The sequence below is a fragment of the Echeneis naucrates genome, chromosome 18, assembly GCF_900963305.1.
Source record: "Echeneis naucrates chromosome 18, fEcheNa1.1, whole genome shotgun sequence".
Classification (NCBI taxonomy): Eukaryota; Metazoa; Chordata; class Actinopteri; order Carangiformes; family Echeneidae; genus Echeneis; species Echeneis naucrates.
In genome coordinates this window covers 14,026,900-14,044,036 of record NC_042528.1, presented here as the reverse complement: position 1 = coordinate 14,044,036, position 17,137 = coordinate 14,026,900, and the positions used below count along the sequence as shown (strand labels likewise).

At 40.2% G+C, this 17,137-nt stretch overlaps 1 protein-coding gene across 2 annotated transcripts; it reads right to left on the bottom strand.

The window, feature by feature from the left end:
- Positions 1-873: 873 nt before the first annotated feature.
- rce1a (Ras converting CAAX endopeptidase 1a) lies at positions 874-15,940 on the bottom strand. 2 transcript variants are annotated; one of them, XM_029526705.1, is made up of 8 exons: positions 15,616-15,940; positions 11,137-11,239; positions 10,925-11,008; positions 9,858-9,936; positions 9,512-9,679; positions 6,022-6,093; positions 5,866-5,928; positions 874-5,201 (listed from the first exon to the last, which is right to left on the bottom strand). In XM_029526705.1, the coding sequence occupies exons 1-8, from the start codon at positions 15,783-15,785 to the stop codon at positions 4,972-4,974; spliced, it is 969 nt and encodes a 322-aa protein (XP_029382565.1). In that variant the 5' UTR covers positions 15,786-15,940; the 3' UTR covers positions 874-4,971. The 2 variants fall into 2 exon arrangements, with proteins under 2 accessions (XP_029382565.1, XP_029382566.1); XM_029526706.1 differs by having other exon boundaries at positions 5,866-5,907.
- Positions 15,941-17,137: the final 1,197 nt, after the last annotated feature.

Genomic DNA, 17,137 nt, shown 5'->3' with positions numbered 1-17,137 from the left:
TGCTAACAGTTTGTGGTTATAGTCAGCAGCTTATGGCAAAATAGAAGGTTTACAGTTGTGTGGTGCTGTGTGTCTCTGATTGTGTAGCTCACCCCATACTTAGCTTTGCTGGTGGTCTGATCCATTTGGGATGCAGAAAAGTACTGCCTGACATTAAACTGTCAGGCAGTACTTTTTTTTTTTTTTGTTTTTAGTTAGTTTTTTTTTTTTTTTTTAGAGATCTGATTTCCTGTCCTCCTTGAGTTACAAACTTAATGCAACATAAAGTTACATGTTTATTTTCATTGTTGATGCCTACGGCATAATATCACTAGCTTACCTACTTTTACCAATATTATATTTGCTTCTGGCAATTGCTGCTTGCTACCAAGCTAACAGAGAAGTATGACTTCAACACATCCGCAATCAAAGCTGTTTTCCTACCAGTTGCATCTTATAATCAATCAGGAGCAGGTGAGAGAGCTTTCATGCCATGCCTTTCCAGTGAGTGCGCAGGTGAATATGGTCCCCATTGGAGCATTTTTGCTGCAACACAATCTGAATAGAGGTCACTGATTCTCAGTTCAGTTAGAAGAGCTTCCGTTCATGACATTCAGTTCATAAAACACTGACCAGGAGGAGATGAAAGATGAAGAGGAGCATCTACAATGTGCACATTAAAGCTATTCATGAAGGATTGTCTGTTAGTTTCTTCTGAAAGCAGTAAAATGGCATGTTTTTATACATGCATGGGCATCAAAGCAAGTTTTTCCGTTTTTTATACATTTAGCTTAAAGTACATAACTCGAGGATAAGAAAGCTGAATGGTTAACTCACTCTATACAGCAGAAAATATAGGACAAACACTGAAATTTATAAAATTACATTATTTATTTACAAATACATTTTTGAAGTGATTCCAAAGTTTTGTAAAAGATTGTCTTAAAACACAACTGTTGAAGTCTAAATGAACAAGTGTTACAACAAGTGAGCAATAAAATACATGCACATATCTGTACACTCGTTCCTGACACCAAAATAGATCTGATTACAAAATATAGTGCTCAGTATAAACATAAGTAGAGTTGAGTTTCACACATCCTGAAGACGTTCATCTGAAATGACTTTTCCTCTGAAATTTGTGTATTAAAATACAGGCACTACTAAAGCTTAGCAAAAATAGACGACAGTCTGTCGACGCTGCTCTCTGGATATTATTATAACAGCAAACACTGATGTGTGATTGTTGGCTGAAGACATTGTTTCTATTCTTACAGCAGTGCAGGCTCAATGCAAATGTCCCGGCTGAGGTTCAGTGAACAACAGGAAACACTCAGGATCCCCAGGCACCAAGGAGAATTCAGCGTCAGTGACATCTGAAAAGTTCACTTGAACTTCACGATCTCACATTCCGTTTAGGACACTATGACAAAAATAAAGAGACATGGGCTCCTCTATTTATTGGTAAACATCTTGAGCTAAATTAGACAGGGATAGGCCCTTCTTCTGCCACTTATCTATTTCTGGGTCAAGGTGGCCGGGGGGCGGGGGGCGGGGGCTGGAGCCAATACCAGCTCACACTGGCCAAGGGTGGGGTACACCCTAGACAGGTAGCCATTTTATAGTAATTTTATGTTATTCTCTGAAAATAATTGTTTTCCTTTAGAAAATGATCCTCAGAGAAGATATTACCCATTTGGTTCAGCTAATTAACAGAAGCTGGTGTTGTGGGATATTTCACATTTATCAATACATTATTATAATAGAATTAAATTAAATTAAATTAAAGCCACTATGTGTATTATTTGAAAATGCCTGAGTCTGCCCCCCCTCACCTAGCGGCAGTTTCTGAGGCAGTGCGGAGAGTCCCCTGAAAGGCAGCACTTTGTTTAAATAACTGATTTTGCAGTAAGATATTGGTATTGAGATTTGACCTTATTCTCTGTGAGTTCTCTCTGGTGCTGATGATGTTTTCCTGGCAGCAGGAGGTGGGGTGATGGTCACCTGACTAAAGTTTCAGCATCATTCTCTTTAAAACACCGGAGGCTACACTACATCCTCTGAGTGTGTCATCAGGACAGTGAGTTTCTCTAGAGAGCAAAGAGACTGGCCCAGTCTAGCTGTTACTATGTTAACTTCGTTGGAAGAAAAGATGAGTAAAGACTTAACATCTGGTGGTGTCTGTTTCCACCTTTGGAGGCAGATGTTGGTGAGTAAAAGGTGAAGTTTGATGCCGAACTTCAATCTCAGCTATGCTGGTGAGTAAATAGTTGTTGATACGCATAACAGTTATGTCCTTACAGATGAATGTTCAAAAAATTATTTAAGAATTCCAGTATCAACCTCAGAAATAAGTGGATATGGGCCTAATTGAGCTCTAATCAGTGTGGCTGCCTTATCAGAAAGCTCAGCGCCTTAACCCTTTGAAACAGGGGACTTAGACCAAGGAAAATCCAAGCACTGTTATTATTTTACTGGAAAATCTACACATAGAGGATTTAAGGTTTTTTGTTTTTTGTTTTTTGAAAACAAAAGTATATTTTAATTGGGAACAACTTATCTTAGTCTTGATATTCAACACTGTACATTGACATACATAATAGCCATCTCTGATTGTTGTCTTAGTAGAGAGGAAGAAAAGAGGAGAGATCCTAGTTTCAATCATGAAAGGTGAGTTGCAGCTTTTAAAGGTGATGAACATGACAATGAAGAGGTGACTGAGGGTGAAGTGGGAAGTCAGCTCACTTGCTAGACCACATACCCCAAAGACTAAATCCTAACAACAGTGGTCCTGGTTCAAATCAGATGTCATGCCATGTCTCTTTGCTACAGGCCATCCCCTCTCTGTCTCACTGACTTTCCTGTCGCTCTCGCTGTGGCTGCAGCCACAATGGTAAAAATGTTCACAAAGCAATTCAGACAAAGAAAATACAAAATTTATATTTAAAGGTAGTGGCCAGAGCAGCAAGGTGTAGGTTCTTCCTACATGACAGTGGAGGAGCAACAGGAAAAGTGCATTAGATGGAAGTGCTCTGCTGACCCCTGTCAACAGCTTCAGGTATTTACTGCACCATTCCTTGACATTGACATTGCTGTCAGCAATCTCATCTCACAACAACTGATACATCGTGTAGCCCTCTTTCATCCAAAGACTATACTATTCCTGTTCACTGTCATAGAACAAAGAATTTATTGCTAAAGACCAAAGCAGTCCACTTCCTGTTCACAGTATGCATATTCTCCAGACAGTCACCAACCTATAGTTCTATATAACTTTAGCAGGGGGCAGATGGTGGCCTGTCACCTCCTGTCTACAGCACCACAAAATCGCCATACAAATATACAGAGTGTGCCTGGACAAACATTACATCTGGGTGAAAAGCAGAAAGAGAACTCAGCGGTTGTGAGTTGTGTTGCTGGTTATGATGACAATGGATGACAGGTGGTATTTAGACCAGACTCTTGAATGTATCTGAATGCATTTCCTGTCTGAACACAACATGAAAAAAACTGGACCTTCTCATGAAGATTATCCTCCACCGTGCAATGAGGAACTTACCTGGTGGACCAGTAGCCATAACACAGACCTGCGTGATCTGTGGAACAGTTAGCAGAGATGGACCAGTAGCGCAAAATACACTAAAAAACAGAGTTCAGTAGGTCTGAAAGCATGCCACCTAATGACACGAAGGCCAAAAAACTCAACTCTCCTATTTTATCAAAGACTTGTTTTAAGCTGAATGAATTGCACTCCAGCACCTGTGGAAGGTGGGGCCAGAGATTCAGCTGAGATTGCATGACATGCCTCCATTGATATGTAGTGTTAGACCTGGAATGTGGTTCTTCCTGTGGTCTAGCCCAAAGCAACTAAAAGATTTAACACAGCACAGTGCACTACAGCTTTACTGAAAGAAGATCTGTCCTCAGCAAGCAGATGTGAAATCACTTTGAGATGAACAAACCAATCTCAATGACTGCTGGGGTTTACATCACAAAAACCCTAACCCAGGTCACACAGTGTACCAGTGACTTCAGGGTCTCAGAGAAGCCTGCACATACTGACTCTTAAATGTTGTGTGACCACATCCCAATCAGTATCCCAGACTGAGCTTCACCCTGAAGAGTCAACACAAACCATCAAGGCAGGTCCATCTTTGGAGCTACTGCACTCACATACAAGATGTTTAAGTTAAATACCACCCCCAATATCACACCCACAACCCTGCTCCAGAGCATCTACTACTGACCAAGACTCCATGCTGACGCCAGAGGACATTCTGGGTTTGTGGTTCAAGCTCCAACAACAACATGTGGAAATCCATGACATTGTCATCGGATTCAAATGAGCACAACAACTTGTGTAAAACCTGAAGCTGAAACCCAGCCTGAGATGGGGAGCTTCATCTCTAAACATTAACTCAGTACGCTAAGGAAAATAAAGCACATTTGAAACTAACCTAAAGCTTAGCACAAAAAACGACATAATGGGAAATCCAGCGAGGATACAAACTCACCACAGATGAGCTCACCTGAAATATTGACTGTTCATATGGTGTTATAACAGCCAGTTTGTGACTGATAGCTTCAAGTTACGAAACTAAAACCAGCATTAAAATAAATCACAATTAACCTTAAAGAAGACAGAGTACAAAACTCTAGCAGAGTGGTGCATTGTGATGCTCCCTCACCACCTGATGTAGTCTACCAGTGTAAGAGGGTCTGGGGAGGACCAGTCCTCCAGTGTAATACACCACAGTCACATTTCTGGGTGGCAGCAAAGGCCTGCAGGTACAGAGGCTGAACAGTCTCATACTGTGTATGAGTGTCATGTACATGTCTCCATCAACGGTCCATAGAACAGAGAGAATGACTCCTCACCTCGCCATTGCAATGTAGCTTACATCGCTGTTAGCACTGATAGTCCAAACCTGACCTGGCCTGGTCTCTGACTTGGCAAAAAAACAGGTCTATGCTTGGGGCAGGGGGCATAGTTCAGGAAAGGCAGAGAGAGCTGGGAGAGGAGGTGAGGGTGCAAACTGGTGTAGGGAGACCATAATAGGAGGGGTCAGTGAAGGGGAAGAGGAAAAGGAGAAAGAGGAGGACCCCCAGCACGTAGGAGGAGAGGATGGTGAGGCGCTGTGGGTGCTCCAGAGCTGTGCTGATGGTGGGGAAACCCATGTAGTTACAGAAGGAATGGCAGAGGACAGGGCCCATCAGGTGACCTGAGACACACAGAGAAGAGGACACGTTAACCCTGTGTTGACCACTTTACAGTTGTGTGCATTATAGTCTATTCCTGGAAGACGTAAAACGAACAAACAACCAAAATACAGGAGTAACATTTGTAAGCCTGGACTGGGTATGAGTCCAACAAACAACAAACATAAACCATGTCCTGTATAAAAACCAACAAGCTGCTGCCACAATAAGGAAAAGTGGCAGTGAACCTCATCCACCCACTGATGAAACCTTAATTAGTTATCATTTTAAAATAAGAATAAAAGCCAAAGATGCATCATTTCATGTCTTCTTCCTTTTCAAAATAAAAGACAAAGAATACCTGATAGCAATTCCAAAAAGTGCTCAATATACACATTTTGGCCCACTGTAAAGAAATGTGAATATTCCAGTTTCCAGTGTAAATTTCCTTTATGTAAACACAAAACATTAATGTTGTAAGCCACATTTTAAAGAGATGTTGACTGACACATAATAGATGTATTTTAAGTCCCACAAAGGTCTTCTCTGATTAAAGTGCAATGCAATATCTATGCAGTGTAAAAGCATTGATATTGGTATCAAATGGCCGTGAACAGGCTGCAACACCCATTATATGATAATAAATTATAATTTAGTTGTGAGTTGATGAAGATGGAAACTGCTCACCTGTCCTGATGAAGATGAAGGCTGTGTAGGCCCCAAACACAGCTGTGTACGAGAACTGGAACACTGTTAGACAAAATAAAACATCATCAGAAGCAGCAGCAGAAGATTCCTCTTCTACTCCTGTATCTCTTCAGATAATGTGATACTTGTCCTCACCTGCAGAGAGGAAGATCCCCGACAGCGTCCCCTGTCTGAAGCGCAGCAGCTCAATCACATGGTGGAAATGAGCTAAAAGCCGGACATAGAAAGATGGTTGAATAAATAAACTGTTCATACACATGCAGGAGCTCCTCTATCGCTATTAAATTCTGTTTCACAAACTAATTAGAAACATTTTCAATTCAAGAGTATTACTGTCATGTATACATATATGTTTGTGTATATACAGCTTTGAAAAAAACTGCACTGCTAAATCTTTCTGAAATCTTGACATGTATATCAGCCATACCATTCCAGTCTCTGTTCAATTCAAGTACATACATACGTCATTCCAATTAATGTGGTACTGATTAAGTGGTCATTTGAGCAAAATCTTATTTTATAAGCAAAAGGATAAAAACCATTGCTGTGGTGATCACTATTCTCTTGCAATAGGACCTGCTGGATAGCAAAAATAGTGCTAGGAGCACATCAAAAGTAATTGGAATCAAAAAATAACTTGACTATGCCAAAAGAGTTGAAAAGGGAAAAAAGAAAGGTTCACATCTGGCTTCACTGGCATAGCGTTACAGTTTGCATCAGGTTGCTTCCATCCTTCCAAATTTCAGAGGTTCAAAAGAACAAGGTCAAGTAGCAGACATTGGGAATGACAAAGCTGCAGACTGGCAGAGGAAGAAAACAACTCCCCAAAGACCAGGATGAACGTCAACTCATTTGAATGTCGCTCAGCAAGTGGCCTACATAAATAATGACAAATGGCCACTGGGGTGAAATGCATGGCAAGAAGGGTTCAAAACAGGCTTCTGCAGAGCTAAAGTTGAGTAAAGCTACAAAAAAGCCCTTCAACAATGAGCAGCAGGGAAAAGGCTGGCTGAGGTATGCAAAATACTATAAGGACTGGACTGTAGTAGACTGGAGGAAGGTCATCTTATCTGATGAGTCAGATTTTTAGCTTTGCACAACACATCTGGCAGTTATCCTTCCTTCCTTCTGCTCTCGTAATATTCCCCAACTCTGAGGATTGTTTTTTCAGCACGACATTGCTCCATGCCGCCAAGCTAGGCCAACCAAGGTGTGGATGGAGGACCACCACATCAGAAACTCATCATGGCCAGCACTATTGAAAATGTCTGGAATGTGATCAATAGGAAGAAACAGCATTGTGAAAGACTGGTGGAGAGCATGCCCAGATGCATGAAAGCTGTTACTGAAAATCAGGGTTTTCCACCAAATGTCTTCCCAAGTTTACACATTAGTGGTTTTTTGAAAATGAATATGGACTTATTTTTGAGTATTTGAAGGTATTTGAGGTCTGAAAACACTGCATAGTTTTTTGTGTAATTTTGAGCATGTCATTTTCTGAAAGTAAATGCACTAACTAGCAATATTTCCAAAGGGAATTTGGGAAATGTTTTGTCTGTAGTGTATAGAATACAACAAATATGCTCTTTTTACTTCCTTCCTACCTATTAATAGTAATATCTGAGACTGATACTCACATAGTGACGTACTCAGATACAATCACAACTCCAAAAAATTTTGGATGCTGTGTAAAATGTTTTGCAATGTTTTGAAAATCGCGTAAACCCATATTTTACTCCCAATAGAACATAAACAACATATCAGATGTTGACACTGAGATATTTACAATTTAATGGAAAATATTACCTCATTTTGAAATTGATGGCAGCAACACATCTCAAAAAAGTTGGAACAGGGCATTGTTTACCATTGTATTGCATCCCCTCTTCTTTTAACAACTGTCGTTTCACGATGCACCAAAAGTTTTCTATATGGTGAAAGGTCTGGACTGCAGGCAGGCCAGTTCAGCACCCGGACTCTTCTCCTGCAAAGCCAAGCTGCTGTAAGAGTTGCAGTATGTGGTTTAGCATTGTCTTGCTGATATATGCAAGGCCTTCCCTAAAAGAGATGTTTAGATGTGAGCATATCTCTTTCCAATACTTGTATGTACTTTTCAACATTGATGGTGCCTTTCCAGACAAATAAGCTGCCCATGCCATAGGCACTAATGCAACCCCATTCCATCAGATATACAGGCTTTAGCACTCTCTGCTAATAATAAGCTGGATAGTCCCTCTCCTCTTTTGTCCACAGGACACAACGCCCATGGTTTCCCAAAAGAAGTTAAACATTTTGATTCACCTTACCACAAAAGTTTTCCATTTTGCCTCAGACCATTTTAAATGAGCTTTGACCCAGGGAAGATGCCGTTTATGGATTGTGTTCACATATGGCTTCTTCTTTTCATGAAAAAGCATTAACTTGTATTTGTGGACTGCACAACAACCTGTGTTCACAGACAGTGATTTCCAGAAGTGTTCCTGAGCCCATGCAGTGATGTTCAGCAGAGTCATGGCTGTTTTTAATTCAGTGCCACCTCAGGGCCCAAAGAGCATAGCATCTAGTTATGACTTTCAGCCTTGTCCTTGGTGCACAGACACTGTAGATGGTGGGCTCTTGAAAGATTTCTTAATTTTACACTGAGGAACATTTTTCTGAAATTGGTGAACAATTGTTGAACAATTTTTAGACACAGTTTGCTACAGAGGTGAACCTCTGCCCATCTTTACTAGAGGCTCTGCCTCTCTAAAATGCAACTTTATACCCAGTCATATAACTGACCTGTTATCGATTAACCTAATTACTTTTGAAATGCTCCTGTTATTATTATTTTTAGTTTTTTTGTTCCAAGCACTTTTCCAGCCTTTTGTTGCCTCCTCAAACTTTTTTGAGATCCGTTGCTGCCATCAAATTCAAAGTGAACAATTTTTTTCCATGAAATAGTAAACTGTCTAAGACATTGTAAACACATGCTAACTGACACGTACACATACATACATACAGATGAGCTAGAAACAGGAGATTGGAAACCGCCACAGACTCTCAGTTATATCATTGTAATTTTCATATGATCGGCTTCTGCTTACAGATTTTCTCTTGCTGGGGGGCCATGATGATGTATAATGATGAAAACCTATGGGATGGTTCTTGAAGTTGTTTTGTTCTTTGTTGCCCGGAGTCTTTTTTGTGGATAGATTATGGGGTGGGGTGGGGTTTTTTTTATTAACTATATCTTTTAAACATATTTTAAGTGTACAGTATGGTTAAAATGGGCTGTTTGTATCGTCATTATGCGGAAAAAAGGAAGGCCCCAGTCCCAGGACAACAGGACTCTTCTGCTATTTTTTTTTCCAGTTACAGTATAAAATTCATTAAAAAAAAAAAAAAAAAGAAGCAGCCTGAAACATTAGGAAAAGATCTTAGTCTGTAAGACTTTAGAGAACACTTTCTGAAATTTGAATTTCATCAGGTGGTCAGGAAAATATCACCTCTCCACAACCAGAGAGTTGTTTGAAGACAAATGTTGGTTTGTCAAAATTATAGATGTGTGTGGTAAGTCACACTCAGCATTTTGACTAGTTTTTTGGGTGGGGCAGTCCTACAGAGTAGAGGAATTAGTACTCACCCACTCCAAAGAAGAGAGGGCAGGTGACGATGGCGAGAGAAGGACCAGCACAGGGGATCAGCATGGGCAGCATGCAAGCCCTGAACACCAGCTCCTCTGTTAATGGAGCCACCACCTGATTCCTCAACCAGCGCATGTCACTGAGACACAACATCCAGAAACAAGGGTCTGCAGGAGGACAAATGCAGAGCAGAGCTGGCACTTATTCCCTCTGCTGTTTACACCTCTGGAAATTCATGTTTCACACAGAAATAGATTTTTCTGGAAATTTGCTTTAACACTGGGTGTAAATGCAAAAGTAACAAGGTGGAGTGGTTGGACAAGTTTCAAATGTTGAAAGTCTCACCAAACACAACCCTGATTCCATCCATTAAGCTCCATGGACAGTCCATGGCCAGCTGCATGATGGGCCCAAGAAACAGAACCTGCAGCAGATAGAGGGATAGAGAGTGGGAAAGAATGAGAGAAACTTGCACCAAACATATTTGATAAAGGGATATTTATCTTCTGTTCTAATCTAAAGCGCAATAGGGAGCATAAGATTTTGTGTGTCCTTCTCTTTCTCACGGGTCAGAATGTGTATTTCATGTGTTTGAGGTGTTTTATATTTTTGAGCCAAACTCAAGGCAATTTTATGTTATGATTTAACAAACTACAGTTGTTTGGGTTTTTTTTTTTTATTGGAATCTCCTGCTATTGTACTCTCTGAACTGTGGACCAATCTGTACTGGACTTAGTAAAGGCAACTTAACAGAACCTGATCCAGTTCTGGCTCACAGGGAGAGAGGGATAAAGATGCTCCAAGAGGTGGAGGAGACAGGGAACCTAAAAACAGGAAGTAAGTTATCATAGTTGGGCCGATGATTCAGCTCCTTCACCAATAACAGTAGGAGCAGAACCAGTGGTTGTCATTGACGAACATGGAGGCAGTACACACACTGCATTTAAAGTCAGTGGGACACTTTTGGATGAATAAAAATCCACAGTTTCATTTGGGAAAAAATCTGCACTCTGTCTCCATAATCGTGAAGATTTTAAGTTTTCCTTAGACAGCTATGTTGCTATAAATGATGTTCCCCACAGCTAACACACTGAATCGATAGTAGTACTTTACTTCCTGTATGTTACTTCCAGGTATGACAACTGGGGACCCAAAACTACAAGTATGATTATATCCCCAAAACAGAGCTCAGACTGAAATAAATAACAATATTAACAAGTGCATAACATGTGTACTGATGTAACAAGTTTTGACTCTGCGGCTTTTGACACTAACTGAAACTAACTGAAGCAGTTTCTTTTGCTGCCATGTTGCTGCAGCACATCTAAGCACAGCAACCCTCTCTCATCTAACTAACATCTTTGATCCCCCCCATCCAGCCAGTTGACTATGATCATTATCAAGTTTCTTACCATGGTGAGCACCAGTGGAAGTATGATGGCAGGGGTGAGGCCCTCAAACCGGATCCCCATGAGAGCAAGTAATGATGGGCCAGTCTGAAACACACACACGCAAAAAGTAGAGAGAAGTCAGTATCTGTTTAATAACAGAACAGAGAAGGCAATGTGTCAGAAACAGCAGTTCTCAAGTGTTGTAACTGATAGATGATGGATCACTGACTCACCCTAACACCGGTGAACTCTCTCCATGCCCACACAAAGAGTGGAGACAGGCCCGACACGATCAAGACACTGGTGAAGCGTCGCTTTATCACAGTGGGGTGATCCCTGAGAGTGGAGTAATGCAGACATTAATTGTCAACACCCATGAAGAATAGGATGAAAACAGCTGAGAAGTCAAGGATTTTACCAGCCCAAACCCCCAACGTTACACCAAGTTCTGTTTAAAACTGTCAAACTGTTGAATGTTTATCCTCCCTCCATTCACAGCTTCTTACATAGCTGTCAAACTGACCAGATCTCTCCCTGGAACTGCAACTTCCTGGTATCATTTACCATTCCAGAATAGTGGATGAAAATCTCAAATCATATCAAATAATTTAGCATTGTTTTGAAGTCACAAACATATCAATGCTCTGTTGCACATGATGAAAGTAGCCAAGAGAAACAACTATTGTCATCATGTCATGACTGTAAAGTTTGCTTTAAAATTCTCTCATTCAATATTAATCATTATTATGACTGCTCATGGGTTGTCGGGTAACAGCTTGAAGCTGTGCAGGTTAAGTGTAGTGCTTTGGAGGTACAGAAAACATATTAATTAAAATCCAGATCTCGTCTCAAAATCCAGAAAAAAGGCAGCTCTGGCAGTGCATATTGAGTAGTGCCCTAATGAAGGTAGTTCAAGCAGAGTTGTTGTAAGTTACTGTCCAAGATGGCAGCCGGCAGTACAGAGCAAAGTCGAACATTAGTATGCAGGACTGTCCATTGGAAGGGTGCTCAGTCGTGATGGGCGATCACTAGTGGTGAGCACTGCTGGCTCATAAATCTCTCGCCACTCCAAGTAACATCGTACATAAGATTTTTACAGATAAAATAATAAAATAGTAACAATCAGAGAAATGATTCATTAGCTCTTACCTACATTAGACAATTATCTTCTACTGAATACAGCAACTCCTGAATCAACTGCAATGCCTATTTTAAATCTGGAGTTATTCTCACCTCTAAATCTCAGAGCTAGCTTCTATGGTTTCATCATCCAGATCATCCACCTGTCTATTAGACCCCGTACCAACTAGCCTCTTTAAAGAGATTTTTTACTTAATCGAGCCGTTCATTCTAGATCTGATTAATTTGACCTTATCTTTGGGTTATGCACCTCAGACACTTAAGACTGCAGTCATCAAACCCCAACTTAAAAAGCCCAATCTTGATACAAATGGCCAATTATAGACCCATATCAAATCTTCCGTTAATTTCTAAAATAATTGAAAAAGCAGTAGCAAACCAATCTGCATAGGAGTGGTTGGCTGCAAAGGTTTCAGTCAGGATTTAGAGCCCATCACAGCACTGGAAACAGCACTGGTTAAAGTCTCCAATGATATTCAAATGGTCTCAGACAATGGATCAACCTTCATACTTCTGTTAGATCTCAGTGCTGCATTTGACACCATAGATCATGATATTTTTTTAAAGAGACTGGAACATGAAATTGGGATTAAAGGAACTGCACTAAGGTGGTTCAAATCCTACTTATCAGATAGACATCAGTTTGTTCATGTTAACATAGCTCTTCTTCACGCATTATAGCCAATTATGGAGTTCCACAGGGTTTGGTACTTGGACCAGTCATCTTCACTCTGTATCTGCTTCCTTTAGGCAACATTATCAGGAAACACAGCATCAAATTGCATTGCTACGCAGACAATACTCAGCTGTATTTATCAATGAAGCCAAATGAAGTTAGTCATATAGTCAAACTGCAGACATGTCTTGAAGACACAAAAGTCTGGATGACCCATAATTTTCTACTTCTAAATTCAGACAAAACTTATTTAAGTTATTGTACTTGGCCCTAAACACCTCAGAAACACACTATCTAATCATCTAATCAGTCTGGATGGCATTACCCTGATTTCCAGACTATAGAGGGCACCTGAATATGAGCCGCACCCACTAAATTTTAAGAGAATATATAGGCTGCACTTCTTTATAAGCCACAGGTGTAGGAAATATGGGAGGAAATGGTATATGACAGGAAATCTGTTACACAAAGATTTCACCTTTTCGCCAGATCGATCCTGTTTAATTTGAAAGCTGTGTGTTTTCCATGATAAGGGTGTTTGCATGAAGCGCAAAATAAATGAATTATATTAAGAATTTAGTGTGGGTGCGTTTAATTTAATTCAAACTATTTCATTGGTCCACTGTGACCTGTTCGGTAATTTCATTGGTCTGATATGAAATAAATGTATTGGGAGCATGAAGCTTGTTACCCGTAAAAATCCATAAATTAGCCACAGAGTTGTTTAAGCTGCAGGGTTCAAAGCGTGTGAAAAAAGTAGCGTCTTATCATCCGGAAATTACAGTACTTTGGCTTCCAGCTCCACTGTAAGTAGCCTTGGAGCAACCTTTAACCAGGACATGTCCTTTGTCCCTCACATAAAACAAATCAGTGGGGCAGTTTTCTTCCACCTATGAAACATTAGGAATATCAGAAACATCCTGTCTCAAGAGAGAAAATCTAGCAGAAAAACTAGTCTATGTTACTTCTAGGCTGGACTACTGTAACTCATTACTATCTGGATGTCCAAACAAATCTCTAAAAGGCCTTCTGTTGATTCAGAACGCTGCTGCACGAATATTAACAGGAACTAGGAAAAGAGATCACATCTCTCCTGTGTTAGCTGCTCTTCATTGTAAAATACAGAGTAGAATTTAAAATCCTTCTTTTAACGTATAAAGCTCTTAATGACCAAGCTCCATCATATCTCAGAGAGCTCATAGTTCCTTACTGTAGGAGTAGTAGGCCACTCCGCTCTCTAGATGGAGGTTTATTAGGTTCCTAGAGTCTCCAAGAGTCAATGGGCAGATCTTTCAGTTATCAGGCTCCTCTTCTATGGAACCAACTCTCAGTATCAGTCCAGGGGGAGGACTCTTTAGCAATTTTCAAGATCAGGTTTAAAACTTTTTTGTATGACAGAGCTGAGAGTTAAAAAGTTAAAGTTCATTTAGTCTTTGGCTATGCCGCTACAGGCCTAGACTGCTGAGGGAAGCACTGAGCACCTCTCTCCCTCTCTCCTTCCCCTCTGCATGCGCCGACATATCAATAACTATGCTTCTCCAAAATCCCAGTTTTCCCCCAGTTCTAAGCATGTGTACTTTATATATTAACCACGTTTCCCAAAGTCTCTGTCTCTCCCAGCTCCTCTCCTCTCTCTCCCTGTCCTCATCCTGAAGGTGCTGAATCATCACTACTCCATATTCCTGCAATGCCTGCTGCTCTCATGTCTTCATGAGCTCCATCCAGCATCATTTCTATGAACTTCATGCAGCATCATATGTCCCTGCCTGCAGTTGTATTGAATATCCCCTCCTCCTGCTCTCATCTCTCCCCACTCTACCCAACTTTGACAACTTCACAATCTTGGTGCTATATAAATAAATCTGATTTAATTTTATTTCTTTTGATAAGAAGTGGCCAGCTCTCCTCTACGATAAAAAATTAAATACTGTAAGTTAGTCAGTCAATGTGGATATTTGTTCGTTTACAAGAAGTGGAAAAAAAGTTTTACAAACTTAATATATATATATCAAAATATTTTAAGGTAACTGTAACGACCAGGACAAGTCTTGTTTGTATTTACACATTGACCTCTTGGAAAATTGCTTTTTAAGTACAACCATCAAGGGTTAGGGTTATCAACAACATATATTAAATTTTAAAGCCAAATGGTTAGAATAGCAGCGGTATTGGCTATTGGATGTTTGTTTAGAAAAAAGAAAGCAAAACAGTGGTTTCTAAATATGACTTGGTTTCTATTGGTTTTTTTTATATACATATTGCAGTCTGTACACCACATCTGCTCTTTAGCTTAAAAAAAACAAGTATTTATATATTGCCGTTTTTTCATGAGTGCTTTATTGTGATATGATTTTTGTAATCTAAATTAATCCATATGTGTGTGTGTGTGTGTGTGGACTAAGATTCCAAAAATATTAATAGTGGCACACGCATCACATGGAGAGCTGGATTTAAAGAGACGTGTCAGTCACATTATGATCATTGATCATGTTATGTTTATGATCACACTGCATATAATGACATTGATAAGTTGACTGAATCCCTGGCAGGGTCCTATTGACCCAATCGGCAGGTATTAGGACTCCGGTGGAGCAGTGAAGGTTCCATCCTGGTCCCACAGGCGGGGCCGGACTGGGCTGCATCCAAAGGCGACTAGTTTCTGCGACCACGAAGCGGCGCTGATGTCTGTCACAGTGAGCAACACATGCTCGGAGGGAAGCTGTGTCGTTCATGACTCACACGCGAGATTACCGACTTTTAGGTCACAGCCCAGCGAGTGTCGAGCAACAAACCTAACAGCAATAAACCACACGTTTGGCTGACAGACACAACGTCAGTAGGGTGCATTATATGCACACCATGCTCACTAAACCGATAAACAGCTGCCTTGGCTCACCTCGGCAGGTCACTCCTCCACACGTACAGGCTGCCGACATAAGAGCAAGCAAGCAGCAGGCAGGACACCACCGACAGCCAGCATAAGCCCTCTGGAGCTACAAAGTCGCCATTGCTGAGTGTCATCTCGTCTGACACAAGGTTTAGTGAGAAATCCTTCTGCTTTGCCATGATGACCGCCAGTTTAGTCTATACTACACAATTACTGGGCAGCGGACGGTGGCTGGACCATCCACCCAGATCAAACACACGCCAACATGAGCTGGGAAACTGTCAATAGTCCACTTTCGAAATGTAAGCTAACGTGGCTAGTTGGAGTGCTAGCTTCCCCGGCACTGTATTTCTACGTCATAAAGAGGTTTCCGTTTCTCCTTCTTGTTCTAATGCTCCTTTTCAGTGGTCTGACGGCTCGTGTCTTTGCCGCCATCTTGTGGCGCTCACAGTGTACTTCTGTTATTTGTCAGCTTCGCTCTTTGAGAGTCACAACAGATTTCAGGTTTTTCTGTTATTTCCTGAAAGCAAAATGGCAAATCACTCCCACATTCCTTTAAAGAGTCTCCTCACCTCAGGGCCCTCTCTCCAAGGACTACCTCCAGCCCTGTCACTATAATAATATTAAAATTTAAGTGAAACTATTTCAATATAACAGAAAAATTCATCTGAAAATATAGTTTATCTTTTCAACGTTACACCACAAATCTCACTCACTCACTCAGATATTGAGACTATTCCTTTATTACGTATTTTACGACCATTAAACTGTTTTTTTTTTACTAGTCATTACTAATTTTTACATAACAAAGAAGTAAAAACTAACAAGAACACGATGGCTATGTTCATCAATCAGAACCATGACATAGTCAATACCACTGCTATTTTAACAATTTGACTTTAAGATTTAATATATGTTGTTGGTAACCCTAACCTTTGATGGTTGTGCTTAAAAAGCTATTTTCCAAAAGGTCAATGTGTAAATGCAAAAAAGATCTATCCTGGTTATAAGGGTTATTAGTGTTATAATTGAAATATCTATCTATCTATATTAAGGCTGTTAATCTTATAGCCGCTGTGTATTAATTTAGATTCATTGCATAAAAAAATGGAATAAAATTAATCATGCAAATGCTAACCTGGATTAACAAATTTTGACACCCCTGGTATTTGCAGATCAATGCAGTTACTGAATCCCCTTCCATTAAATTTTTAATAACCCTAATTATATTTGACCAGAATAACTCTTGTTTGCATTTACACATCGACTTCTCCGAAAATTTCTTTTTAAGCACAACCAGCAAATCATTCTGCTTGAGTACATGAATCAAATTCAAATGCAAATGCTTAATTTTTGGGTAAATAAGCAAATAAATCTCAAGTTTTCATGCCAAAATTTCTTTAAAACTGCATACTGATTTCAGGGTGATAAATGTGGAACCATGTGAAAATGTGTCAATATATTCAGTAGTAAAGAGCCTTTCTAGTTCTTTTAAAGTGCATGATGTGTCACCTTTGCATCTGAGGCAAAA

Bases quoted from the DNA above. Each gene is read 5' to 3' on its own strand.
- rce1a (XM_029526705.1), bottom strand. From the start codon at position 15,785: ATGGCAAAGCAGAAGGATTTCTCACTAAACCTTGTGTCAGACGAGATG. The intron at 11,009-11,136 runs GTGAGTCAGTGA...TGTGTGTTTCAG, and splicing joins GAGAGTTCACCGGTGTTAGG to ACTGGCCCATCATTACTTGC. The intron at 9,680-9,857 runs GTGAGACTTTCA...GTCCTCCTGCAG, and splicing joins TGGAATCAGGGTTGTGTTTG to ACCCTTGTTTCTGGATGTTG.